Below are 25,872 nucleotides of genomic sequence, written 5' to 3' on the forward strand. Positions count from 1 at the left end.
AATGAACAAATACTATAATTATTAATTATTGTTATGATGAATTATTGTGATTATACCCACAGGCGCTGGTGCCACTTCCCAGTGACCCGGACAGTCTCCTGCCCAGTGCAGAACGGGTCGGAGACAGTGTACCAGCGGGTATATCAGAGCTGCAGGTGGCCGGGATCCTGCGCCAATTTAGTGAGGTAACAACCCCCGACCCCTCGCCCCCAACTCGCCCGCGTCTACCCGCGTTTTACCCCTCTCTCTCTGTTCCCGCCATCCTGATCTAGGGAAGCAGCGTGGCCTAGCGGAAAGAGGCCGGGCCCGGGAATCAGAGGACCCGGGCCCTCGTCCCGGCTCTGTCACTTCTCTGCCCGGTGACCTCGGGCGAGTCTCTTCACTTCTCTGGGCTTCAGTTAGCTCATCTGGAAAATGGGGATTAAACCTTCCTTCCTCCTACTTACGAGCCCCGTGTGGGAAGGGGACTGTGCCCAACCTGATTGCCTTGTATCCGCTCCGGTGCGTAACAGAGACAGTGTAAAAACGACCCCAAAAATGGCTCCAGTTCTTGGAGGCAAGAGCGGGACAGGCAGCCCAGGTCTACCGGGGCCCCTCGAATCGCCCCCAGCATGAGCCCAGATCTTCCCAAGGCCCCCCGTCTTTACCGATCCCCCTTTCTCAGCTTGGGATCCCCCGGTCGGATTTCCACCTCGGATTTTACACTTTCAGCTTTTCAGCCAAACTCCCGCTACGACGCTCAAAAGGCTGGAATCCTGCCCCCGGTATGATGCTCTGTAAATAGCAGGTGTCCAGAACAGGGCTCTGCTTACAGTAGGTGTTCAGTACAGTGTTCTCTACCACACTCTGCACAAAGTAGCTCCCAGAAGAGCCCTCTGCACTTAGTAGGTGCCCAGTACAGCACTCTGCTCATAGGAGACACTCACTATAGGGCAGTACGTGCAGTAATCTCTCAGTACAGCGCTCTGCACCCAATGAGAGTCCAGTACAGTGCTCTTCCCGCAGCAGGCGACCATACGGCGCTCTTCCCCCAGCAGGCGTTCAGTACATTCAGGGAAGGGAGACGTGAAATCGGACCTTGAGGGTTGTAGGTTTGATGTTCCGTCACCCTCTCCCCAGCTGGGAAGACCCGCGGCCTGGCTCCGGGCTGGGTCAGCCAGACTTGCCCTGGGGTGAAAGGTCACACCTCAGAGTTCGGAGCGGTCACCCGAGGTCTCTGGTCAGTTAGGCCACACGGGGCCTGGTGACTCTCCCAAGCGCTCAGAACAGTGCTTTGCACACGGTAAGCGCTCAATAAATACAATGGAATGAATGAATGACTTACCGAAACAAGACGTCAGAGGAGCAGGAGGCGGAGGAAGAAGAGAAGAAGGAGGCCCAAGGCGCTCTGGGATTCCTTCCCGTCAGGGAGAATGTCTTGGATGAGGGAGGAGCTGTTTAATAATAATAATAATAATGTTGGTATTTGTTAAGCGCTTACTATGGGCCGAGCACTGTTCTAAGCGCTGGGGTAGACACAGAGGGATCAGATTGTCCCACGTGGGGCTCACAGTCTTCATTCCCATTTTACAGATGAGGTAACTGAGGCACCCAGAAGCTCAGTGACTTGCCCAAAGTCACACAGCTGACAAGTGGCCGAGCTGGGATTCGAACCCATGACCTCTGACTCCAAAGCCCGTGCTCTTTCCACTGAGCCACGCTGCTTCTAATTGTTTAATAATCAATCCATCGATGGTTTTTACTGAGCGCTCACTGTGTGCAGAGCACTTTGCGAAGCGCTTGGGGGAGAATAACAGCGTTGGCAGACACGTTCCCTGCCCACTCGGGTATCTAGTAAGCACTCACTCTGGGCTAAGGACAGGGGTGGCCAGCAGATCGGACCCAGTACTCTCTCCTTCACGGTCGAAGAGGGAGGGAGAACGAGGGTTTTATATTCACATTAATGTCTGTCACCCCTTCTAGACCCAAAGCTCGCTATGGGCGGGGAAAGTGTCGGCTAATTCTGTTGGCTTGAACTCTACCGAGCAGTCAGTACAGCGCTCTGCACCTAGTAGGCACTCGGTAAATACGATTGATTGATTTTTATCCCCATTTTACAGATGGGGACAGTGAGATCACACAGCAAGCAAATGGCAGAGCCAGCCTAGAACCCAGGTCTTGGGCCCCCCATCCCGTGTTCTTTCCGTCAGAACGCCTGCCTGGCCTCACGGATAGAGCCCGGGCCTGGGAGTCAGAAGGTCACGACTCTGCCCCTTGTCAGCTGTGTGACTGTGGGCAAGTCACTTCACTTCTCTGTGCCTCAGTTCCCTCATCTGTAAAATGGGGATGAAGACTGTGAGCCTCACATGGGACCACCCCATTCCCCCATATCTACCCCAGCGCTTAGAACAGCTCTCTGAGCGTAGTAAGCGCTTAACGAATGCCAACATTATTATTATTCTAATCCCAGCTCCGCCACTTGTCTCCTGCGTGGCTTCGGGCAGCTTCTCTGAGCCTCAGTTCCTTGATCTGTAAATGCTCTGCCCATAATAAGTGCTTAACAAATTCCAACATTATTATTAAAATGGGGATGAAGACTGCGAGCCCATGTGGGACAGAGATTGTGTCCAACCTGACTAGCTTCTATCTACCCCAGTGCTTAGTACAGTGCCCGGCACATAGAAAGTGCTTAACAAATACCATAAAAAAATAAATAAATAAAGGGTCCCTCTCTCCCATCTACCCTCCAGTGGTCCTGGGTGGGATGATCTCCAGGATTTCCCCAGGGTCCGGGAGGCTTCTTAATAATAAATGTGGAATTTGTTAAGTGCTTACTATGCGCCAGACCCTGTACTGAGCGCCGGAGTGTATACGAGCAAATGGGGTGGGCCACAGTCCCTGCCCCACGGGGGGCTCACGGTCTCGATTCCCCATTTTACAGATGAGGGAACCGAGGCCCAGAGAAGTGAAGTGACTTGCCTCAGGCCACACAGCAGGCAAGTGGAGGAGCCGGATCAGAACCCACGACCTCTGACTCCCGGGCCCGGGCTCCATCCGCTCCGCCGGGAAGCGCCGACTAGATGCGGAGCCCTGGAGGGAGCTCGCAATCTAAGATCAGGGACCTCAGGAGTTAAGTTTGCTCTCTGCTCCCCCACCCCCCAACTCTCTCCAGTCAAGAGATCTCCGCTCCCAGCCGTCTCTCAAGCTTTGATGGAATCAGCCGGTCAACGGCTTCCAGATGTTCGGAGGGGATTTTTTCCTCCCTTGCCTGAATTCTCAGCGTGCTCGCCCCCTCCCCTCCAAACCCCAATCCCTCCCTCCCCAGATCTCCCCGACCGTCTCTGCCAGATGCGGAGCTGGGATTAGAATAAGAATAATGTCGGCATTCGTTAAGCTCTTACTACGCGCAGAGCGCTGTTCTAAGCGCTGGGGTAGATACGGGGGAATGGGGTGGTCCCACGTGAGGCTCGCAGTCTTCATCCCCATTTTACAGATGAGAGAACTGAGGCACAGAGAAGTGAAGTGACTTGCCCACCGTCACACAGCTGACAAGGGGCAGAGTCGTGACCTTCTGACTCCCAGGCCACATCTGTCCCCTCCTCCAGTCCCCTCCGGCCCCGGGGTCTGTCCGGTCGCCATGGGGGCTTCTCCCGAGACTCCGGCCTCAGACGGCGAGCCCTTCGCGGCATTTTCTGAAACGTTCCACCCGGCCCGGGGAGGCTGCGGACACGAAAGTAGGCCGCTGATCTCTCGGGCTTTTTGAGTTTGCTTCCCGCCGCCTCCCACCCCAGGCCCCCTCCCACCCAGGGTCCCTCTGCCTCTGGACCATCATTATCGTTATTATTACAGCATTTGTTCATATCTTTAGGTGATAAATGATTTATTCATATTAACGTTTGTCTCCTCCTCTAGACTGTAAGCTCGTTGCAGGCAGGGAACATATCTACCAGTGCTCTGCACATAGTAAACGCTTAACAAATACCAACATTATTATTATTATTATCTACCAACTCTCGTATTATACTCTCCCAAGCGCTGACTACAGTGCTCTGCACATAGTAAATCCCATTTGATAGTGATGATTCATTCATTCAGCCGCATTTATTGAGCACTTACTATGTGCAGAGCACTGTACTCGGGGCTTGGGAGAGTACATTATAACAATAAAAAGATATTCCCTGCCCTCAGTGAGCTTACGGTCTAGAAGGGGGGACAGACATTAATATGAATACATAGATAACGTCCTGACTGTGCCTCCATCTCGCCTATCGCGCAGCCGACCTCTCGCCCGTGTCCCGCCTCCGGCCGGGAACCCCCTCCCTCCTCAAATCCGTTAGACGGTGACTCTCCCCCGCTTCAAAGCCTTACCGAAGGCCCATCTCCTCCAAGAGGCCTTCCCAGACTGAGCCCCACTTTTCCTCATCTTCCACTCCCTTCTGCGTCACCCTGACTTTCCTTTTGCTTCTCACCCGTCCCGTCCCCCCCACCCCCAACAGCACTTATGTATATATCCGTAATTCTATTTATTTGTATAGATGTCTGTCTTCCCCGCTCTAGATTGTGAGCTCATTGTGGGCAAGGAATGTCACTGTCTCTAGTTGTACTATACTCTGTAAAGTGCTCTGCACACAGTAAGCACTTGATAAATATGATTGAGTGAATGGATGGATGGATGAATCGCTCCCAATACCATACTCGGCACACAGTAGGAGCTCAATTCAGCACTTGGCCCACATTAGGCCTTAATAATAATGATAATAATAATGGTATTATGACGTTTTCCCCATATTCCTCTGCAATCGATACCCTCCCCCCAACTCCTCTGACCCCCAAGTCCCCTCTCCCCCAACTCATGGACTAGTGGATGGACCTCGGGCCTCTAAATCCGAAAGTTGTGGGTTCTAATCCCCACCCCGCCCCTTGTCTGCTGTGTGGCCTTGGGTGAGTCACTTCACTTCTCTGCGCCTCATCTGTAAAATGGGGATTGAGAAAGTGAGCCCCACATGGGACAGGGACCGATTTGCTTGTCTCCACCCCGGCGCTTAGTGCAGTGCCTGGCCCATAGTAAGCGCTTAACAAATATCGCAGTTATTATTATTATTATTAATTAATATTATTATTATTAACTCACTGTCCCCCCCCACCCGAGGTTCAGAAAAGTCCGGGCCTCAATAAATAACATTATGAATCCTATGAAGGAAGCGGCGAAGGGGCTGAGCCGGCCTGTTTTATGTTCTGCCCCCACGAGGGGGCGCCCTTTCCCCCTTCAATGGTATTTATTGAGCGCTTACTATGTGCAGAGCACTGGACTAAACGCTTGGAAAAAAACAAGTCGGCAACAGGTAGAGACCATCCCTACCCCACAACGGGCTCCCAGCATCCGGGATTTATCAGAAAGTTGGAGCCCAAGGGGGAAGGTTGGAGCTGCTCCGGGGAGGGAGTCTGCTGAGAAGCGCGAGTGCCGGGGCCGCGCCAGCAGGGGGCAGTGTCCTTTTTGGGGGGGGGGGGGTCGTTCCGACCTGCGAGGGTCCCCTCTAGCCTGAAGACTCGATTCCCCCGGCCGCCTCGCGCCTGTTCGACTGCAGGGCCGGGGGGGGGGGGGGGGGGGGGGCGCGGCGCCTGCGCAGTCCGTTCCCCCGCGCGCGCGCGCGCTGAGGTGCGCACGTGCCTCGGCCTCGTGAGGGAGAGGCGCCAGGGCCTCCCTTGAGAGCCCTCAGAGAATCATCACAATCATAATAATGATGGCGTTTATTAAGCGCTTACTACATGCCCAGCACTGTTCTAAGCGCTGGATAACAATGATGGCGTTTGTTAAGCGCCTACTAGGTGCTCAGCACAGTTCTCAGCGCCGGATAATAATGATGGCATTTGTTAAGCGCCTACTAGGTGCTCAGCACTGTTCTCAGCGCCGGATAATAATGATGGCATTTGTTAAGCGCTCACCAGGGGCCCAGCACTGTTCTAAGCGCCGGATAATAATGATGGCATTTGTTAAGCGCTCACTAGGGGCCCAGCACTGTTCTAAACACCGGATAATAACGATGGCAGCTGTTAAGCGCTCACTAGGGGCCCAGCACTGTTCTAAGTGCTGGATAACAATGATGGCATTTGTTAAGCGCTCACCAGGGGCCCAGCACTGTTCTAAGCGCTGGATAATAATGATGACATCTGTTAGGTGCTTACTAGGTGCCCAGCACTGTTCTAAACACTGGATAATAATGATGGCATTTGTTGGGTGCTCACTAGGTGCCCAGCACTGTTCTAAACACCAGATAATAATGATGGCATCTGTTAAGCGCTCACCAGGGGCCCAGCACTGTTCTAAAAGCCAGATAATAATGATGGCATTGGTTAAGTGCTCCCTAGGTGCCCAGCACTGTTCTAAGCGCTGGGTAATAATAATGGCATTTATTGGGCGCTTACTAGGTGCCCAGCACTGTTCTAAACGCTGGATAATAATGATGGCGTTTGTTAAGCGCTCACTAGGTGCCCGGCACTGTTCTGAGCGCCGGATAACAAAGATGGCGTTTGTTAAGCGCTCACTAGGTGCCCGGCACTGTTCTGAGCGCCGGATAACAAAGATGGCGTTTGTTAAGCGCTCACTAGGTGACCAGCACTGTGCTAAGCGCTGGATAATAATGATGGCCTTTGTTAAGCGCTCACCAGGTGCCCAGCACTGTTCTAAGCGCTGGATAATAATAATGGCATTTGTTAAGCGCTCACCAGGTGCCCAGCGCTGTTCTAAATGCCGGATAATAGTGATGGCATTTGTAAGCGCCGGATAACAATGATGGCATTTCTTAAGCACTTACTAGGTGCCCAGCACTGTTCTAAGCGTTGGATAATAATGATGGCATTTGTTAGGCACTTACTAGGTGCCCAGCGCTGTTCTAAGCACTGAGGTAGATACGAGGGCATCAGGTGGTCCCCCATGGGGCTCCCAGTCTTCATCCCATTTTCCAGATGAGGGAACTGAGGCCCAGAGAAGTCAACTGACTGGCCCAAAGTCCCACAGCCGACAAGCAGGAGAGTTGGGATTAGAACCCACGGCCTCTGACTCCCAAGCCCGGGCTCTTTCAGCTAGGCCACGCTGCTTCTCGATATCATGGCCTATTATACTCTCCCAAGTGCTTTGCACACAGTAAGCACTTAATAAATGTGACTGAATGAATGGATGGATGAATGAATAATAATAATGATGGTTAAGCGCTTACTATGTGCAAAGCACTGTTCTAAGCGCTGGGGGGATACAAGGTGATCAGGTTGTCCCACGTGGGGCTCACAGTCTTCATCCCCATTTTACAGATGAGGGAACTGAGGCACAGAGAAGTGAGGCGATGCCCAAAGTCACCCAGCTGACAAGCGGCGGAGCCGGGATTTGAACCCATGACCTCTGACTCCCAAGCCCGGTGTCTTGCCACTGAGCCACGCTGAATGAGTAGATTGAATGGATCTATATCAGTGCCTAGCGCAACACTTCAATCAATCAATTGGTGGTATTTATTGAGCACTTACTCCTTGCAGAGCCCTGGATCAAGCCCCTGGTTTTAAAAAATGGTATTTATTAGGCGCTTACTATGTGCCAGGCACCGTACTAAGCCCTGGAGTAGATACAAGATCATCGTTCATTCATTCCATCGTATCTATTGAGCGCTTACTGTGTGCAGAGCACGGTCCTAAACGCTTGGAATGTGCAATTTAGCAAGAGATAGAGACAGTCCCTGCCCAGCCACCGGCTCACAGTGTAAAAGCAGCGAGGCTTAGTGGAAAGTGGAGAAGCAGCGTGGCTCGGTGGCGAGAGCCTGGGCTTGGCAAGTCAGAGGTCGTGGGTTCCAATCTCGGCCCCGCCACTTGTCAGCTGGGTGACTTTGGCCGAGTCACTTCACTTCTGTGGGCCGCAGTGACCTCATCTGTAAAATGGGGACGACGACTGTGAGCCCCACGGGGGACAACCTGATGAGCTTGTATCTACCGAAGCAGCGTGGCTCAGTGGAAAGAGCATGGGCTTTGGCGTCAGAGGTCATGGGTTCGAATCCCGGCTCGGCCACTTGTCAGAAGTCACTTAACTTCTCGGGGCCTCAGTCACCTCCTCTGTAAAATGGGGATGAAGACCGTGAGCCCCACGTGGGACAACCTGATTCCCCCTGTGTCTACCCCAGGGCTTAGAACAGTGCTCGGCACATAGTAAGCGCTTAACAAATACCAACATTATTATTACCCCAGCGCTTGGAACAGTGCTGGGCACATAGTGAGCGCTTAACGAATGCCAGCGGAATTAGCCGAGGTGTTTCCCGAGCGTCGCGCGGGTGCCGTGACTGTCGAGGCCGATTCTCTTTCCGTCGTTAGTTACAGAACCCTCATCCGCCCCACGTACCGCGTTTCCTACCGCACCGTGACGGCCCTGGAGTGGAGGTGTTGCCCGGGTTTCGCTGGCAGTAGCTGCGAGGAAGGTGAGTTCGGGGGACACGTGGGGGGACGTGGCCTCAGCCGGCCACTTCCCACCCCGTTCGGGCTCTTCCCCTTCTTGTCACTGTCTTTGTTAAGCTCTCACTGTTCATTCACTTATTCATTCCACCGTATTTATTGAGGAGGGCTTCCTGTGTGCAGAGCACTGGACTGAGCACTTGGGAGAGGACAGTCTAACACTACACGTCAAGCACCGTTAATTAATATTGGTATTTGTTAAGCGCTTACTATGTGCAGAGCCCTGTTCTCAGCGCTGGGGAAGATACAGGGGAATCAGGATGTCCCACGTGGGGCTCACGGTCTTAATCCCCATTTTACAGATGAGGGAACTGAGGCACAGAGAAGTTAAGGGACTTGCCCATGGTCACACAGGAAGCCGTAGGCAGAACGGGGATTAGAACCCAGGTCCTTCTGACTCTCAGGCCCGTGCTCTCCCCCCTAGGCCAGGCTGCTTCTCATGTTCCTGGGACTAGTAATAACAATAACTTTGGTATTAATAATAATTATAATGACGGCGTTTGTTAAGCACTTACTCTGTGACAAGCACTGTTCTAAGATTTGTAAAGCACTTGAGGATAAAGACTGTGGGACGTGAGTCCGGGCTTGGGAGTCAGAGTTCATGGGTTCGAATCCCGGCTCCGCCACTTGTCGGCTGTGTGACCGAGGGCAAGGCACTTCGCTTCTCTGGGCCTCAGTTTCCCTCATCTGTAAAATGGGGATTAACTGTGAGTCTCACGTGGGACAACCCGATTACCCTGTGTCTACCCCAGCGCTTAGAACAGTGCCCTGCACATAGCAAGCGCTTAAATGCCAACATTATTATTATTATTATTATTGTTAACTTGGACTGACCCCAGGGCTTAATAAAGTGCCTGGCACAGAGTAAGCGCCTAAATACGGTAAAACAAATCCCGATTATTATTGATTATTATCCCAAGGCCAGGGGTGTGAGGGCAACCTCGGGCGGCCGAGAGGGAAGGAGAGGAGGGGAGGAATGACGACCTAAGTAGTACAGCGAGGCCGGGCCGGAGCGGCGTCCGTGTCCCCTTGGGGAGGCGGGATGCCATCCTCCTGGAATGCCAGTCTCCTGGGGCCGGGGCCGGGGGAAGACCCGCCTACCGACGACACGGATCGAGGCCGGATGGTGCCTGCCGCCGACCCACGGGGCCGAGAGAAGAGTTCCCTGCCGGAAGCCACCCGGAGGGAAATCGGATGGAGGACGCGGAGATGGCGGGAGACTGGGCCTGCGATAAGTCCCTGATGGGCAGGGGAACGTCTCTGCCAACTCCCAAGCATGGAGAAGCATTCAGTCATTCATTCAATAGTATTCATTGAGCGCTTACTATGTGCAGAGCACTGTACTAAGCGCTTGGAATGGACAAGAAGCAGTGTGGTGTAGTGGATAGAGCCCGGGCCTAGAGCCAGAAGGATCTGGGGTCTAATCCCGGCACCGCCACTTGTCCTCTGGATGACCTTGGGCAAGCACTTCTCCGGGCCTCGGTTTCCTCATCTCTAAAAATAGGGATTCAGACCTTGAGCCCTATGTAGGGACAGGGACCGTGTCCGGCCTGATTGTCTTGTTCTACCCCCGTGCTTAGAACAGTGCCTGGTATGCGGTAAGCTCTGAACAAATACCAATATAATAATAATAATAATAATGATAAATATTATTACGTGCTTAGTACAGTGCTCTGTACACAGTAAGTGTTCAATAAATGCCATTGATTGGCAGACTGCGGTTCCACAGAGTTGGTAGAATGTCCCCTGCCCACAGGGAACTTACAGTCTGGAAGGACATGGAAATAAATTAGGGGTTTGGACGTAAGTGCTGTGGGGCTGAAGGTGGGGGGAATAAAGGGGGCAGATTCATTCATTCGATAGTATTTATTGAGCGCTTACTATGTGCAGAGCACTGTACTAAGCGCTTGGAATGAACAATTCGGCAACAGATCCAATTTCAAGGATGAGGTAGAAGGGAGTGGGAGAGTGCCCCCTTCCCCGACCCCCAGTTCCCTCTCTGGCTCATCTTTTTCCAAGAAGAAGGGCCTTGGAATCGAAGCGAAAACAGGGGAGCGTGGGTCAGAGGTCAAATGTCATCGGGCAGCGGGGATTTGGAGGGCTCACCTAGCCTGGCCCGGACACTGCGGAGCGGGAAAGCCCGGGGCCAATCGCCCCAGAAATGAAGTCCGACTCGGGGCAGGCCCCGACCCCTCGGCAACGGGAAGCTCGGACGCCCCTCTCGGAAGCGGGGCCTTCCGGGAGGCGGGCGGAACCTCTGGGGTGTCTGCTTAGGTCCATATCTGTGATGTATTTATTTATATTAACGTCCGTCTCCCCCTCTAGACTGTAAACTCGCTGTGGGTAGGGAACGTGTCTGAGATGTTGTCCTCTCCCAACCACGGTGTGCACACACCGCGGACCCGGGGGCGGTCCCCGCCCTGAGGGAGCCGCCACCGAAGGCGGGCTGAAGGACGCACGCCCGTCTCCCCTTCGGTTTCTGCCTTCCGTGGGCGGCTCCCCCAGCCTCCCGGTGTGGTTTGTGGCGGGCAGGGCTGCTCGCCGCTCCAGGGAGGGCCGCCCTGCTGCTTTGCCACCTTGGCATTAGGGGCGTCTGGACCTCGTGGTCAGACAGCGTCGCCCCCCGCCCCGCCGTCGTCCCTCACCAACCCGGGCACGGCAGCCGTCCCGGATCCGGGGGGGACGGACGGAGGGAGGGAGGTTCGGCCGGGGGGCACCCGCACAGCCCCCTCCCGCCCTCTTCCTCCCCTTGGCGTCGCCTACGCGCTTGGGTCTGGACCCACTAGTCATTTTTATATCCACCCCCTCCTCAGCCCCACCGCGCTTATGTCCACAGCCTTATACTTCACCGCTTCCCCTGTCTGGAATTTATCAGTCAATCAGTCCATCGTATTTACCGAGCGCTTACTGTATGCAGAGCACTGGGACCTAGGATAGGCCAGATCCCTGCCCTCTAGGAGTTTACAGTCTTTAAGCGCTCGATAAATTCCGTTGATAGGGAGTTGGCAAGGCCCAGCAGAAGAGACATAAGGCAGGTGGTTGGGAGACCCTGTTTCCAGCCCGGCAGGTCGCTCACCCTCTCTGGGCCTCAGTTTCCTCACCTGTAAAACAGGGGCGAGATTACCCGCTCTCCCTCCCTCTTCAGCTGTGAGACCCGCTGGGGATCCGTGTCCCGTCTCATCCTTCGTGACCGAGCACGGGCTTGGGATTCAGAAGAGAATAATAATAATAACGTTGGTGTTCGTTAAGCACTTACTATGTGCAGAGCACCGTTCTAAGCGCCGGGGTAGATTCAGAGTAAACAGGTTGTCCCACGTGAGGCTCACTGTCTTCATCCCCATTTTATAGATGAGGTCACTGAGGCACAGAGAAGTGAAGCGACTTGCCGACAGTCACGCAGCTGACAAGTGGCAGAGCTGGGATGCGAACCCATGCCCTCTGACTCCCAGGTCCGTGCCCTGAGCCACGCTGCTTCCCAAGAAGATCATGGGTTCTGATCCCAGCTCCGTCACTTGTCTCCTGTGTGGCCTTGGGCAAGTCGCTTCACCTCTCTGGGCCTCAGTTCCCTCCTCTGGAAAACGAGGGTGGAGACTGTGAGCGCCACGTGGGACAGGGACTGTGTCCCACCCGATTTGCTAGGATCCACCCCAGTGCCTGGCACATAGTAAGCACTTAAACAAATACTACAGGTATTATTACAATTCCCCAGTGGTCAGCACAGCGTTGGGCACTCAGGAAGCTCTGAATCAACAAAGAGACTCTGAAGGCCCACCCTGAATTGCCTCAGTCAGCCCCCTTCCTCCGTGCCCTCTCCCCCCATCTCCGGGCAGGGACCCAAGCGTCTGAGGCGAGGGCAGGGCCCGGCCTCTGCTAATGACAGGCCAGGAAGGAACGCGGTGTCCTCGCGGCCTGGCTCGCCCTGAGCCACGGAGTAAATAAAGCCTGGGACCGTCACCCAGACGTCCACTCCGCTTACGGTGACCAGCGGGCCGGCTTCCAGCCCCCTGGGCCCGGGTGGGACCGGCCGCGGCCAGCAGTCGATCAATCAGTCAATCGGTGGTATTTATTGAGTGCTTACAAGGTGCAGAGCACTGTACCGAGCACGTGGGAGAGCACCCTGCAGCAGAGTTAGCGGACCCGTCCCCTGCCCATAATGACCTTACAGTCTAGAGAAACAAACATTAATATGAATAAGTAATGCAGAATAAATCATTTAAAGTCATGATAAATAATTTATTCAGTTACGTATTCATCTATTCATCTATTCATGTCTGTCTCCCCTTCTAGACCGGGAGCTCGCTGTGGGCAGGGAAAGTGTCTGATGTTTTATTGTACTCTCCCAAGCGCTTAGTAGAGTGCTTTGCTCATAGTAAGTGCTCAATCTGAATGATTGAATGAGTGAATAATTTAAAGATTGAGGAAAGGAGCAAGTTGGGACTCTTGTGGAGGAGAATGACTTTAGGGGCCGGGCAGTCCTCGGTCTCTGTCCCTCTCTGACGGTCTCTTTCATACTGTCTCTCTTGGACTGTGTCTCTCTCTGTCTCTCCATCAATCATTCTCCCAAATGTCTGTTTCTGTCTCTGTGTCACTTAAACTTCTCTGTGCCTCAGTTTCCTCAACCGTAAAATGGGGACACCTGGTCTCCCTCGTACTGGGACTGCGAACCCCATGCAGGACAGGGACTCTGACCTAATTAACTTGTACTTCCCGCAGCGCTTAGAACAGAGTAATCACTTAACAAATACCATGAAAAAAAAATCCATTTTCTTTCTTTCTCCGAGGCAGAATCGGGACCTCCCGAGTGAACGGTCTTTCCATCGTCCAACCTCACCCCCACCCTACTCCCACCCCCGGCCGCTGGCGTGCCCCAAGCAGAGAGGGTCTGACACGTGACTCTCATTAGGGAAAGTGAGGAAAGGACACTTCCTCGGTTGGCAGATTGATGGCCGGGTCTCCTCCCCGCTCACCCCCCCCAACTCCCACCCCGTTTCGCAGCGCTGAGAAGAGAGATCGGGGCCCACACGGCGGCCGGTGACCTCGGTCTCTCACGTCGGCTCCGTTTCTCCTCTCTTCCAGAATGCATGAACTGCACCCATCTGAGCAGCATGAGCGAGAGGCTGGCCACGTTGGAAGGGAAGGTCAGTCCAGTGCCCTCCCTGGCCCGGGGAGACCGGGACGGGGACGAGGAGGAGCCCTAAGTAGGTGGATTCGGCCGGGGGCCGGGGCCTTTCCCTTGGAAGCGTCCTGGGCCGCGCTTCCCGCCGGGTCAGACTGCCAGAGGGCGGTTTCGGAGCCCCGGGGCGGGTGAGGGGTGCCGATCCCGCCCCGGTGATCCCCTCAGGACTCGTGCTCGATTGCCCGGTGGCCCGGGGACTGACGTGCATTTTTGCTCCTTTCCAGAGGAGGTAGGGAAGTGACCGAGCTCGGGATGTTAGAGCATCGCCGATTCCCGGGAACCCTCCCCCTGAGCTTGACATTATGGGGATTCTCTGGGTCTGTTGAAGGGCGGCGGGCTGATGCTGGAGCTTGCCTTCATGGGAAATCTCCAGGCCTACTGAGAGGAGGCAGTCGCTTAGTACAGTGCCCTGCCCATAGTAAGCGCTCAATAAATACGATGGAATGAATGACCCTGGGCCTGCTGAGGGGAGGCCGTCTGACCCTGAGCCTGGTGAAGGGAGGCCGTCTGACCCTGGGCCTGCCCTCTGGTCCCACCCGGGGAGCTCTACATCAACCGCTCTCCCTGACTGACAGGCGCGACCCCCGGGGTTTTCAAACTGCCCCCCGGCCCCTCTCCCCGATGCTGTTACGGTGGGGCTCTCCCGGTGGTTGGCGGTGTCCGGGTCAAATCTTGACGGCGGGGAGGGGAGCAGGGCCGCCAGCAACCCCCACACGGCGCAGCTCCCGGGCCGGTTGGCAGCGCCACAATCTCATGGCAAAACTTCCCGTCCAAATGACCGGATGTCCCAGCCCTACCGGACCGAACTGGGCCCTTAGACAGTGCTCGAGGCCTCTTTCCGGAGACGGAAAGCAAAGGCGATCAGGTGACATTCGCAAAACAACACCGGTTCGGGCGAGTTCAGAGCCTGCTTTCAAACTGCTGGAGAGTTCACATGGGTATGCTGTGTGACCATGGGAAAGTTACTTGCCCTCTCTGGGTTGCCGTGTCCTCCATCGGTTAAACGAGGCCTGCAATACCTTGTTTTTTGTGGTTGTTTTTGTTTTTTTAGTGGCGTCTGTTCAGAGCTTCTTCTGGGCCAGGCCCTGAACTGAGCGCCAGGGGTAGGTACGAGATCATCCGTTTGGACACGGTTCGTGTCCCACTTGGGGCTCCCGGTCTTCATCCCCATTTTCCAGATGAGGAAACTGAGGCACAGAGAAGTGAAGCGACTTACCCAAGGTCACACAGCAGACAAGTGACGGAGCCGCGACCAGAACCCACGTCCTTCTGACTCCCCAGCCCGGGCTCTTATCCGCTAGGCCACGCCGCTTCAGAAACCGTGTGGACGGCCAGACCCGCCCCCTGCCCCGGGCGCTCGACTCCCAGAATCATCTCCGTCTTTGGGGCTAAACTTCCCAACCCTGACGCCCGCTCCTGCTTCCTCCTTAGATCCTTCTGCTGGAGGAGACGGAGAGGACCCCGACCCCAGAGAACGGTCTGCCCCTCCCCAGGGCCACGGCCCCCCGGAATGAGGGCTTCCCTCCTGACGCCATCCCGCTGTCGGACCCCAGAGCCGCCGGGAGGAAGGCCGGAGCCCCCGCAGGTGAAGGAGACGGGGGAGGGGAGAGGTCTCCCCTTCCCCAGAGACCAGTGGTGGGAGGCGGGGTCGGGTCTCAAATGAACGATCCACAGCGATCCCGACCGGGGAGGATGAACTTGGAACTCCAGGAAGGGCAGTCCCCTGCCTCTCCACCGACCCCTGTTGGATCCCAGAAGCCTCAGCGTGGCTGCTCCTTTTCTCTCTCCCGCAGGACTGCCGGGACAGGTGGGACCCCCGGGGCCCCCGGGGCCGAAAGGCGACCGGGGTCAGGTGGGGGAGAAGGGGCCCGTCGGGCCGCCGGGTAAGTGTGTCTGGGTGGGGGGTGGTCTTTTTCCGGGAGGAGACGACGCCCCAGGACCTCCTGTCCGGCAAGCTGAACGTCCCCCCTCTTTCTGGATTCTAGGTCCGGTGGGACCACCAGGAGCCAGAGGGCTTCCGGGAGACACCGGGGTCCCCGGCCCCCCTGGGCCTCCGGGACACCCTGGCCCCCCGCTGACCTTCCAGCAAGGGGTGCTCTACTCCCTGCAGCCCACGGGCGAGAACGAAAGTAAGTCTCTTCGCGCCCCCACAGAATACCCCTCCGTCCCTCCCTAGAGCCGTCTTCCAGAGCCCTTGCATCTCCCGCCACTCTGCGGCCTTTCCGGATACCCCAGTCAATCGATCAGTCGTCTCTATCGAGTGCTTGCCGTGTGCAGAGGCTCAGTGGAAGGAGCCCGGGCTTGGGCGTCAGAGGTCATGGGTTCGAACTGACTCTGCCCCTTGTCAGCCGTGTGACTGTGGGCAAGTCGCTTCACTTCTCTGGGCCTCAGTTCCCTCATCTGTAAAATGGGGATGAAGACCGGGAGCCTCACGTGGGACGACCTCGTTCCCCTGTATCTCCCCCAGCGCTTAGAACAGTGCTCTGCACGTAGTAAGCGCTTAACAAATACCAACATTATTATTATTATTATTATGGTTACTAAGCGCTCGGGCCTAACCGCGTCGGTAGAAACGTTCCCTGCCCACAGCCAGCTTAAGTAAGCTTGAGTAAGCGCTCAGTAAATACCATCGACTGGTTGACTGATTGTGGTTCGGGATCCGGGCGCTCAAGACAACGCCGAGCAGGCGGCCCACGGGGCGGTCCTGGAAAGCACAATCTGCCTTCTTAGCTCTGCCGGGTGGACCTCGCCCAGTCCAGTGGGATTTGTGGACACTCAGGACAGGCCGGGTTGCTGTAGGAGACCCTGGCCCCTGGCCTCCCTCCCCGGGGAGAATGATATAATAATACTGAAGAAGCAGCGTGGCTCAGTGGAAAGAGCACGGGCTTTGGAGTCAGGGCTCATGAGTTCAAATCCCAGCTCTGCCACTTGTCGGCTGTGTGACTGTGGGCGAGTCACTTAACTTCTCTGGGCCTCAGTTCCCTCATCTGTAAAATGGGGATGAAGACTGTGAGCCCCACGTGGGACAACCTGATTTCCCCTATGTCTACCCCAGCGCTTAGAACAGTGCTCGGCACATAGTAAGCGCTTAACAAATACCAACATTATTATTATTATTACTGATTGCCGTATTTATTAAGCACTTACTATGTGCCGGGCCCCTCACTAAGCACGGGGGTGGATACAAGCAGGTCGGGTTGGAAGCAATCCCCGTCCCACCCGGGGCCCACAGTCTCGATCCCCGTTTTACAGATGAGATAACTGCGGCCCAGAGGAGTGAAGTGACTTGCCCAGGTCACACAACAGACAGTTGGAGGCGCCGGGACTAGAACCCATGACCCTCTGTCTCCCAGGCCCGTGCTTTATCCACTATGCCTGGATTTGACCCTAAGGAAACCTCCCTCTCCCGGCTGGGGGCCGTGGTCCCTGATCAATCAATCAGCAAAATTTATTGAGCGCGTACTGTGTGCAGAACATCGTACGTAGCGCTTGGGAAAGTACAATACAATAACTTTGGTCGGTATGATCTCGGTCCTCAGAAAGCTTACATTCTACAGTTTAAATTCTACCCCCCTCTTGACCTTGGAAAGTCACTTGACGTCTCTGCTCCTCAGTGACCTCATCTGTAAAATGGGGAGGAAGCCTGGGAGCCCCACGCGGGACGACCTGATTACCCCAGCGCTTGGAACAGTGCTGGGCACGTAGTGAGCGCTTAAAAAATACCAGCATTATTATTGTTATTATTATAGACCGTTAGCTTGTTGTAGGTAGGAAATGTGTCATTCATTCATTCAGTAGTATTTATTGAGCGCTTACTATGTGCAGAGCACTGTACTAAGCGCTTGGAATGGGCAATTCGGCAACAGATGGAGACGATCCCCGCCCAATGACGGGCTCACGGTCTAATCGGGGGAGACAGTGAGGCAAAAACAAGACAACTTAATCGCAATAAATAGAATCAAGGGGATGGACACCTCGTTGACAAAATAAATAGGGTAATAAAAATATATACAAATGAGCACCTTGTGGAGGAGAGGGGGAGGAGCAGAGGGAAAGGGGCTTGGGGGGGGGGGAAGGGAGGGGGAGCAGAGGGAAAAAGGGAAGCTCAGTCTGGGAAGGCCTCCTGGAGGAGGTGAGCTCTCAGGAGGGCTTTGAAGAGGGGAAGAGAGTGTCCGTTTATTGATGTATTGTCCTCTCCCAAGCGCGGAGTACAGTGCTCCGAGTACAGTAACTACATTCCAAGCGCTTAGGACAGTGCTGTGCACATAGTAAGCGCCCAGTAAAGACGATCGAATGAATGAACGAATTAGGATTGAGTGACGAGGGTGTACAAGGTGGGGCGCGCCCCTGTGGGGCCGCGCGGGGGCGCTGCAGAGCTCGGCTCCGGGCGCGCGCGGGGGGGGAGGGGGCGCATGCGCACGCGAACACGCCCGGGCGCCGACCTCGGCTCTGGCCAGCAGAGGGCAGCACCGGGCCGGTCCCAAGCCGCCAGAGTTGGAGCTGCAGCAGGAGCCGGTGGGGGTCGACCGTGGGAGGGGGAGGAAAAAAAGAATAATAATAATAATGAGGGCGTTTGTCAAGCACTTACTATGTGCAGAGCACTGTTCTAAGCGCTGGGGGGGATGCAGGGTCATCAGGTTGTCCCACTTGGGGCTCCCAGGCTTCATCCCCATTTTACAGATAATAATAATAATAATAATGTTGGTATTTGTTAAGCGCTTACTATGTGCCGAGCACTGTTCTAAGCGCTGGGGTAGACACAGGGGAATCAGGTTGTCCCACGTGGGGCTCACAGTCTTAATCCCCATTTTACAGATGAGGGAACTGAGGCCCAGAGAAGTTAAGTGACTTGCCCACAGTCACACAGCTGACAAGTGGCAGAGCTGGGATTCGAACTCATGAGCCCTGACTCCAAAGCCCGTGCTCTTTCCAATGAGCCACGCTTTTGAGGTCACTCGGGCACAGAGAAGTGAAGTTCATTCATTCAATCGTATTTCTTGAGCGCTTACTTTGTTCTGCGCGCTGGGCTACAAGGTCATCGGGTGTCCCACGTGGGGCTCCCAGTCTTAATTCCCACTTTCCAGATGAGGTCCCTGAGGCCCGGAGAAGTGAAGTTCATTCAGTCGTATTTACTGAGCGCTTACTGTGGGCCCAGCACTGGACTGAGCGCTTGGAGTGGACAGTTCGGCAGCAGAGAGAGACCATCCCTGCCCAACGACGGGCTCACCGTCTAAGCAGCGTGGCTCAGTGGCAAGAGCCCGGGCTTGGGAGTCAGAGGTCAGGGGTTCCAATCCCGGCTCCGCCGCTTGTCAGCTGCGTGACTTCACTTCTCTGGGCCTCAGTGACCCCATCTGGAAAATGGGGATGAAGACTGTGAGCCTCACGTGGGACAACCAGATGACCCTGTATCTACCCCGGCGCTTAGAACAGTGCTCTGCACGTAGTAAGCGCTTAACAAATACCAGCATTATTGAAGGTCACCCAGCAGACAAGTAGCGGAGCCAGGATTGGGACCCACGTCCTCTGACTCCCAAGCCCGGGCTCCTTCCGCTAGGCCACGCTGCTTCCCAGCGAGGGGGAAGAGAGGGAGATTTGAGACCAGTGCTCTGCTTACCGTAAGATGAGAAGCAGCACGGAGGAGTAGATAGAGCCTAGGAGTCAGAAGGTCATGGGTTCTAATCCTAGCTCCACCTGTGACCGTGGGCAAGTCACTTCACTTCTCTGAGCCTCAGTTTCCTCCCCTGTAAAATGGGGATTCTATACCTATTGGCCCAACTTATATTATTGGCTGTCTCCCCTTCTCGACTGGAAGCTCACCGAGGCTGGGAGTGTGTCTGTTTATATTTGTACTCTCCCAAGCAATCAGTACGGTGCTCTGCATGCGGTAAGCACTCAGTACATGCGACTGAATTGAATTGAACTGTGCCCAACAGGATTATATTGTATCTACCCCATTGCTTAGCACAGTGCCTGGCACGTAGTAAGCGCTTAACAAGTACCATAATTATTAGTATGACTGGACAAGGATGTGTCTCCCCCAGGATAAGCCTGTGGAAATGGCTCTGGAGATCAACCAGTAACGTTTTCAGAGCATCTACTACGCAGAGCAGGGTATACCGAGTTCTAGGGAGCATTCGGTGAAGCAGCGTGGCTCAGTGGAAAGGGCTTGGGAGTTCGAATCCCGGCTCTGCCACTTGTCAGCTGTGTGACTGTGGGCGAGTCACTTCACTTCTCTGTGCCTCAGTTGCCTCATCTGTAAAATGGGGATGAAGCCCGTGAGCCTGTATCTACCCCAGCGCATAGAACAGCGCCCTGCACATAGTAAGCGCTTAACAAATACCACCGTTATTATTAGTCAGTGGATAGAAGAAACCCAGGCCCTGCCCTCAGAGATCTGCACTCCCCCTCCTCCCAGTCCCGGCCGCACACTGTGTCCCCCTTTCCCTCCTGGCACCTTGGGTGGCCTCAGACCGCAATATTGCCCTCCTCTGGGCCTCAGCTTCCTCTTCTGTGAAATGGCGATGGTAATATCAGGTCAGGATTAAAGAGAGCCCGTGAAGTGCTATGAGATCCCCAGATATAAAGCACCGCCCCTAGACCTCCCTGATTCAGGCAGAGGGTCTTCGCGGTCACCACCCGAGGACCCGAACTGGGATAACATCTCTGGTGGTTTTTAATGGGGGCCTTTTTATCTGGTGATCTCAAAGGACTTTACCTTGATTTTATCCATCCCCATGGCACCTGGGAGGAGGGGCAGCAATCCAGGATGTATTTTTTTTTTCCAAATGGCGCTTGCTAGGCGCTTACTCTGCGCCAGGCACCGTACTAAGCGCTGGGGTAGATACAAGCCGATCAGGTGGGACCCAGTCCGTGTCCCACACAGGACTCCTAGCTTTAGTACCCAGTTTACAGATGAGTAGCTGAGACCCAGAGAAGCTCCGTGGCTTTCCCAAGGTCACCCAGCAGACAAGTGGCGGAGCCAGGTTTCGGACGCGGGTCCTTCTGACTCCCAGGCCCGTGCTCTGCCGACTAGGCCGTGCTGCTGCTTTAGAGTTGTGAGTGGAAATGTATAGCGTTATGTAAGTCTAAATCCGTCTCTGAGGATGGTGGGAGAGCCGAGGGCCAGGTTGGAGGGAGTCAGAGGTGGGGATTCATTCATTCATCCATTCAATAGTATTTATTGAGCGCTTACTATGTGCAGAGCACTGTACTAAGCGCTTGGGATGAACAAGTCGGCAACAGATAGAGACGGTCCCTGCCGTTTGACGGGCTTACGGTCTAATCGGGGGAGACGGACAGACGAGAATCCACCCCGCTCCTCCTCCTCAGACGCAGCGCACCGTACCGAGCGCTCGGGAGCGTGCGAAAGAGGGAGCTACCTGGGGGCTGGGCGAGCCGGGCAGGAGGGTCCCCGATGACTCTGTTCTCTCCGACAGGCGGTGACCCCCAGCTGTCTTCCACCCTCGTCGACGCCGTCCTGGCCGGAGCCCCGGGGCCTCGCGGCCCCCCCGGCCCCGCCGGCCCCCCGGGTAATGGGACGAGCGGACTGCGGGGATCCCTAGGGTCGCACCCCCGGGAGACGGGGTCGGGGTGCCGTCGCTGCTGCTTTCCGCCTTAAGGAAGATGGAACCGGGGCGTCAGCCCCTAAGGCGGCCCCGGGGTCGGGGTGGGGAGGAGGAGAGGGAGCCCCGCTGGCAGCGGTCGATCCCAGAAGCCCCTGGCCCGACTTGGAAGGAACCCGCACCTCCGCCTGGCGACGCCATGCCCCGTGATGTCGTCTCCCGCGGCCTCCGGTGGGAGTGCCGTTCGCCCCCTCCACCTCTTCGCCGCGTCCCCCTCCGGGGTCCCCGCGGGAGCTGCAGAGAGGCATCCGCTGCCGAGCCCGATGGAGGTCCCGCGGCTGGGGGTGCGGAGGGGCGTTGAAGACAGAGCCCGGGCCCTCCCTCCTCTCTCGGGCCCCGGGATGGCCCTCCGGTTGAGAGGGGGCTCAGAGGCAGGGGATCCGGGTTCTAAAACCCAGGTCAGAGCACCTCTCTGGGCCTCGGGTGGGGAGACCGATCCCTGCCTGCCTCTTCCTCCCTCCCAGAGAAGCGGTGAGGATCCGGCGGGAGAATCAGCAGGCCATCCCCATCCCCCCCCGGGGTCGCTCTTACCCCAGTCCCTCTTGCTTCTCTCAGACAGCCCCGTGCTCACTTCAGAGCTCTGCACATTGTGAGTGCTTACCAAATGCAGTGAATGATAAGAGGGATCCCAGAGAGACTCTGTCCCCACCCGCCTTGTACAGATGGGAAAACCGAGGCCCAGAATGGCACCGTGACTCGCTGAAGGCCCCCCCAGAGAGCCGCTACAATTAGAACCTGGGTCTCCAGGCCTCCAATTCGGATTCCCCTTCGGTCGGTGACTCGGTGCCTTGGGTGCGCAAAGCACTGAGCCGAGCGCTGGGGAGAGAACTAAGCCCTGCCTTCAGGGAGCTGCTCGTTTAGCAGAGGGGGAAGCGGACACTGAGCCACGTTACCAGGGGCGGGCGTGAGGAGAAGGGACTCGTAGGTGAGCACGTCTCAGACGCCTAGTCCAGTGCTCTGCACAGGTAAGCGCTCGATAAATACAATTGGCCGCGTGACTGACGTGCCCGAAGTATCAGGTGTGGAAGCTGGGACCACAGAAGCGCTGGGGTCACCCCTTCCCCGAGGCCCGCCCCGTGCCCCCTCCCCCAGAGAGCGCACATTGGAGACCCTGGTGGGGGCGGGAGGGGGGCTGGTGCCCCCAGAACTCACCCGGTGACTTTCCCCCACAGGACCGCCCGGACCCTCGGGACCCCTCGGATCTCCGGGGCCGTCGGGAGCCCCAGGCCCCCAGGTAGCCCACCCCTCTCCCCTCCCCCCAACTCTGCAGTCGGGAGCACGGTGTGCCGACGGGACCGTGGTTGGCTTATCGAGACGTCGTGCTGGTCGCCCCCCCCTTCGTGTTGGGGGCCGGCGCCTTCAGGGGAAGCCCCGTTTTGCTTCCGCCTCCCCCTCCCCGGCTTCCAGCCTCCCTCTCCCCGCCCCGTCTTCCCTTCGCCGGCTTCCCGTCGGCCCGGGGTGGCTCCCGCGGAACGCACCCGGTCCCCTCTCCCGGCCTTCCCGGGGCCGGGCCCGCCGTGCGCTCGCACCGCTCGGCTCAGAAATTCTTCTCCCCATTTTACAGGTGAGGAGACTGGGGCCCCACCGGGTGCCTCCCATGCCGGGTGGGGGGTGAGGCGAGGGGGAACGTCCCGGGGGTGGCCCGGAGGGGAGAGGGAAGCGAGGAGGCGGCCCGTGGGGGCTCCCGCTCTGGGACATCACCTCAGGACCCTCCCCCGGGCCTCTCCGACCGCGGCTGAAGGAGCCGGTGCCCAAACCGGCTCCTCTAGCCTGAGCCCTCCGGGGGGCCGTTTCTGAAGGAACCCGGGGGCTCACTGCCCCCGGCCCCCTTGCCGAACAGACCGGCGCCTCCGAGGGGCCGGGCGACTCCGCGGGAGAGGGCTACCGGCTCCAGGGGGTAAGGAGGGTAGGCCGCAGCTGGAGGAGAGAGAGCCGGAGGACTCGGGTCCCCCTCGCCCCCCGCGAGCCATGCTGGATAGTGATAATGATAATGGCGCTTTTTAAGAGCTGACTATGATACGAGGAGGGCTTGGGGAATTGATGCAGGGGGGCTGCCCCAGGGTGGGGGGCTTGGGGAAGGCGATCGGGGGAAGCAGCGGAGAAACCGGGTCATTCTGACAGTTCCCCGGGAAAGAGGCGCCTCCAGTCTCCGATTCGCCCCCGGGGCCATGGTGGGAGGGGTCAGGCCCTGTCACCCCTTCCCCACACCCCGCTGTCCCTCGGGCTTTCCGTGGATCGAGAGGGACCACCCTGACCCGAAAGGGTCGGGGGGAGGAGGGTCTGGGCCAAAGGTCACCATCCCACGCCCCGTCCTCGATGCGCCAGCCGGGCTCTCTCAGGCTTGGCAGCGGCCCCAGGCAGAGAAAGAGGAGGAAGGGGCTCCTAGAGGGCGGGGGCCTTTCCTTTCACCCTAGCCGGTTAGCCCGGCCTCACCAACCCCTCCTCCTTCTCCTCCTCTTCCTCCTCTCTTGCAGGGGGAGCCGGGCAACAGGGGACAGGAAGGAGAGAAAGGAGTGGAGGTGAGAAGCCAGCGGAAACTCTGGCCGGTCCCGTCCGCTGCCTCTCCCCCGCAGGGATATTTTCCCCCCCTCCCGACCCCCTGGAATGCCCCCTCCCCTCCTCCAGGCGGTGAAACCTCCCCCCTCGGGGGAAATGGAGAAGATGGGGGACCCCATCCGCCTCTCCCCGTCCCCGCCCCCCCCCCGCCAGCCTGAGCGAGAGCTGGCTCTAGGGAGCTGGTGGCAGACCGAGGGGTGGGTGGACCTGAGGATTCGTTCATTCGATAGTATTTCTTGAGCGCTTACCACGTGCAGAGCACTGGACTAAGCGCTTGGAATGAACAAGTCGGCGACAGCTAGAGACGCTCCCTGCCCTCTGACGGGCTCCCGGTCTAATCGGGGGAGACGGACGGACGAGAACGATGGCGACGGATAGAGTCGAGGGGAAGAACGTCTCGTAGAAACAGTGGCGACTAAATAGAATCGAGGCGATGTACATCTCATTAACGAAATAAATAGGGTAATGAAAATATATACAGTCTGTCCCGGACCCCTCAACCCTCTCTCCGGCCCCAGGCCATTTTTAACCAGAAGGCCCGACTGTCCCTCCCTCTCCCTACTTCCTGTTAGGTCAGAGGGGCCCGGGGCCTTCCACTCTGCCCAAAACCCTCCCACCCCCTTCCCGGCCACTGCCCCCGGCCGGGGCTGCAGCCCCTCCCTCGGGCATTGCCCCCGGCCCAGGCCCCGGCCCCAGCCGCCGGGAGGGTAGGAGGAGAGGGAGGTGAGATCCCCGCGGCCCCCGCTCTGTCCCGCAGGGCGAGGGTGTCCAGCAGCTGCGGGAGGCCCTGAAGATCCTGGCCGAGCGGGTGCTCATCCTGGAGCACATGATCGGGGTCCACGGTGAGCGCTGGGGCCGGGTCCCCGCCAGGCGGGGCGGGACAGGGTGGGGCCGCGGACCAGCCTCCCACACCCCTTCAAAATCAAACGGGGGACTGTGCGGAGCACTTACTACGGGCGGCGCGGTCAGTGGGTTGATGGTATCGAGCGCTTACCGGGTGCAGGGCACTGTACCGAGCGCTTGGGCGAGTACGATCCCGCCCACGGCTAGAGGACGAGCTTCCGGTGCTCCCTCTCCATACTCTTGGCCCCCGTGAATATTTCAACGAGGCCGTAAGCCGCAGCACAGAACTCCGCACCCGGCGGGCGCGTAGCGCGGCTCTCCGCAAGCCGGCGTCCCGCACGGCCCAGTAGCTCTCGCTCTCCCTGTCTCCTCACAGATCCTTTGTCTCCCAGCGAGCCAGGGTCCGGTCAGGAGGCCGCCCCGGGCTCCGTGCTGCGGACCGACGTCAAGATCAAACGCGGCGGTGGCGGGAGGGGTCCCCGCCCCCAGCCCAACCAGACCCTCTCCTCCCTCCCGAGCGGCGAGGACCCCCGGAAGGAGAGCGGCGGCCTGAAATAAGGCCGGGTTGGGGGGGCGGAGACGCGGCGTCCGAGGGCGGACGCGATCCCCTAATTCTCCCGGCTCCCCGAGTTGGAAGGGGGAGAGAGAGCGCGTGTATGTGTGTGTGTGTGTGTGTGTGTGTGTTTACCGGCCCCCCACCCCGGCCCTCAGCCCAGGCAGGGTCTCCATGGACAGGCAACCGTGAAGGTCCCCCCCCGCCTGTCGGCCTAGATGGAAGCGATGCCTCGGCCCCCCTCCACGCTCCCTTTTGGCCAGGCGACGGGCCGGGGAGGGCTTGGTCGTGGGCGACCGGGGGCCTGGGCGACGGGGTCGGAGTCCCGTCGTTGGGGGTCCCCCCCAGAGAAGAGGGAGAGCTTGGAGCTGAGGGTCAGCTGAGCGAAGGGCTGTGGCCCGGCTCCCCGGCCTGGGCGCCCTCCTGCTCGTTTGCCTTCAGGGGTAGGAACAGACCGTCCCGCCCCCCCCGGACTCCCCTCTCCGTCCCTGTCTTTCCCCCGGTGACCCAGCACGGAGCATCCCACCCCCCCCCCGAGTCCCCTCTCCGCCCCCGACTCGGCATGGACCGTCCCACAGCCCTGACCCTCCGCGGCCCACTGGATAGAGCTCGGGCCCGGGAGTCAGGAAGTCACGGGTTCTAATCCCGGCCCGGCCACG

General features: G+C 57.5%; 2 protein-coding genes across 2 annotated transcripts in view; one reads left to right on the forward strand and one right to left on the reverse strand.

Moving 5' to 3' along the window:
* The window catches only part of IFT22 (intraflagellar transport 22), a 30,217-nt gene extending 28,874 nt beyond the window's left edge, over nucleotides 1–1,343 (reverse strand). The window contains exon 1 of the mRNA XM_029082786.2: nucleotides 1,325–1,343. The gene's annotated coding sequence lies outside the window, so the exon portion shown is untranslated. The remainder of the gene's footprint in view (nucleotides 1–1,324) is intronic.
* Nucleotides 1–25,872, forward strand: COL26A1 (collagen type XXVI alpha 1 chain). The gene is made up of 11 exons (XM_029082466.2): nucleotides 1–185; nucleotides 8,326–8,429; nucleotides 13,540–13,601; nucleotides 15,071–15,224; nucleotides 15,433–15,522; nucleotides 15,625–15,768; nucleotides 21,076–21,168; nucleotides 22,431–22,495; nucleotides 23,736–23,780; nucleotides 24,575–24,659; nucleotides 25,037–25,872. The coding sequence occupies exons 1-11, from the start codon at nucleotides 34–36 to the stop codon at nucleotides 25,216–25,218; spliced, it is 1,176 nt and encodes a 391-aa protein (XP_028938299.1). The 5' UTR covers nucleotides 1–33; the 3' UTR covers nucleotides 25,219–25,872.

The sequence above is a fragment of the Ornithorhynchus anatinus genome, chromosome 17 (genome assembly GCF_004115215.2).
Source record: "Ornithorhynchus anatinus isolate Pmale09 chromosome 17, mOrnAna1.pri.v4, whole genome shotgun sequence".
NCBI classification, from domain to species: domain Eukaryota; kingdom Metazoa; phylum Chordata; class Mammalia; order Monotremata; family Ornithorhynchidae; genus Ornithorhynchus; species Ornithorhynchus anatinus.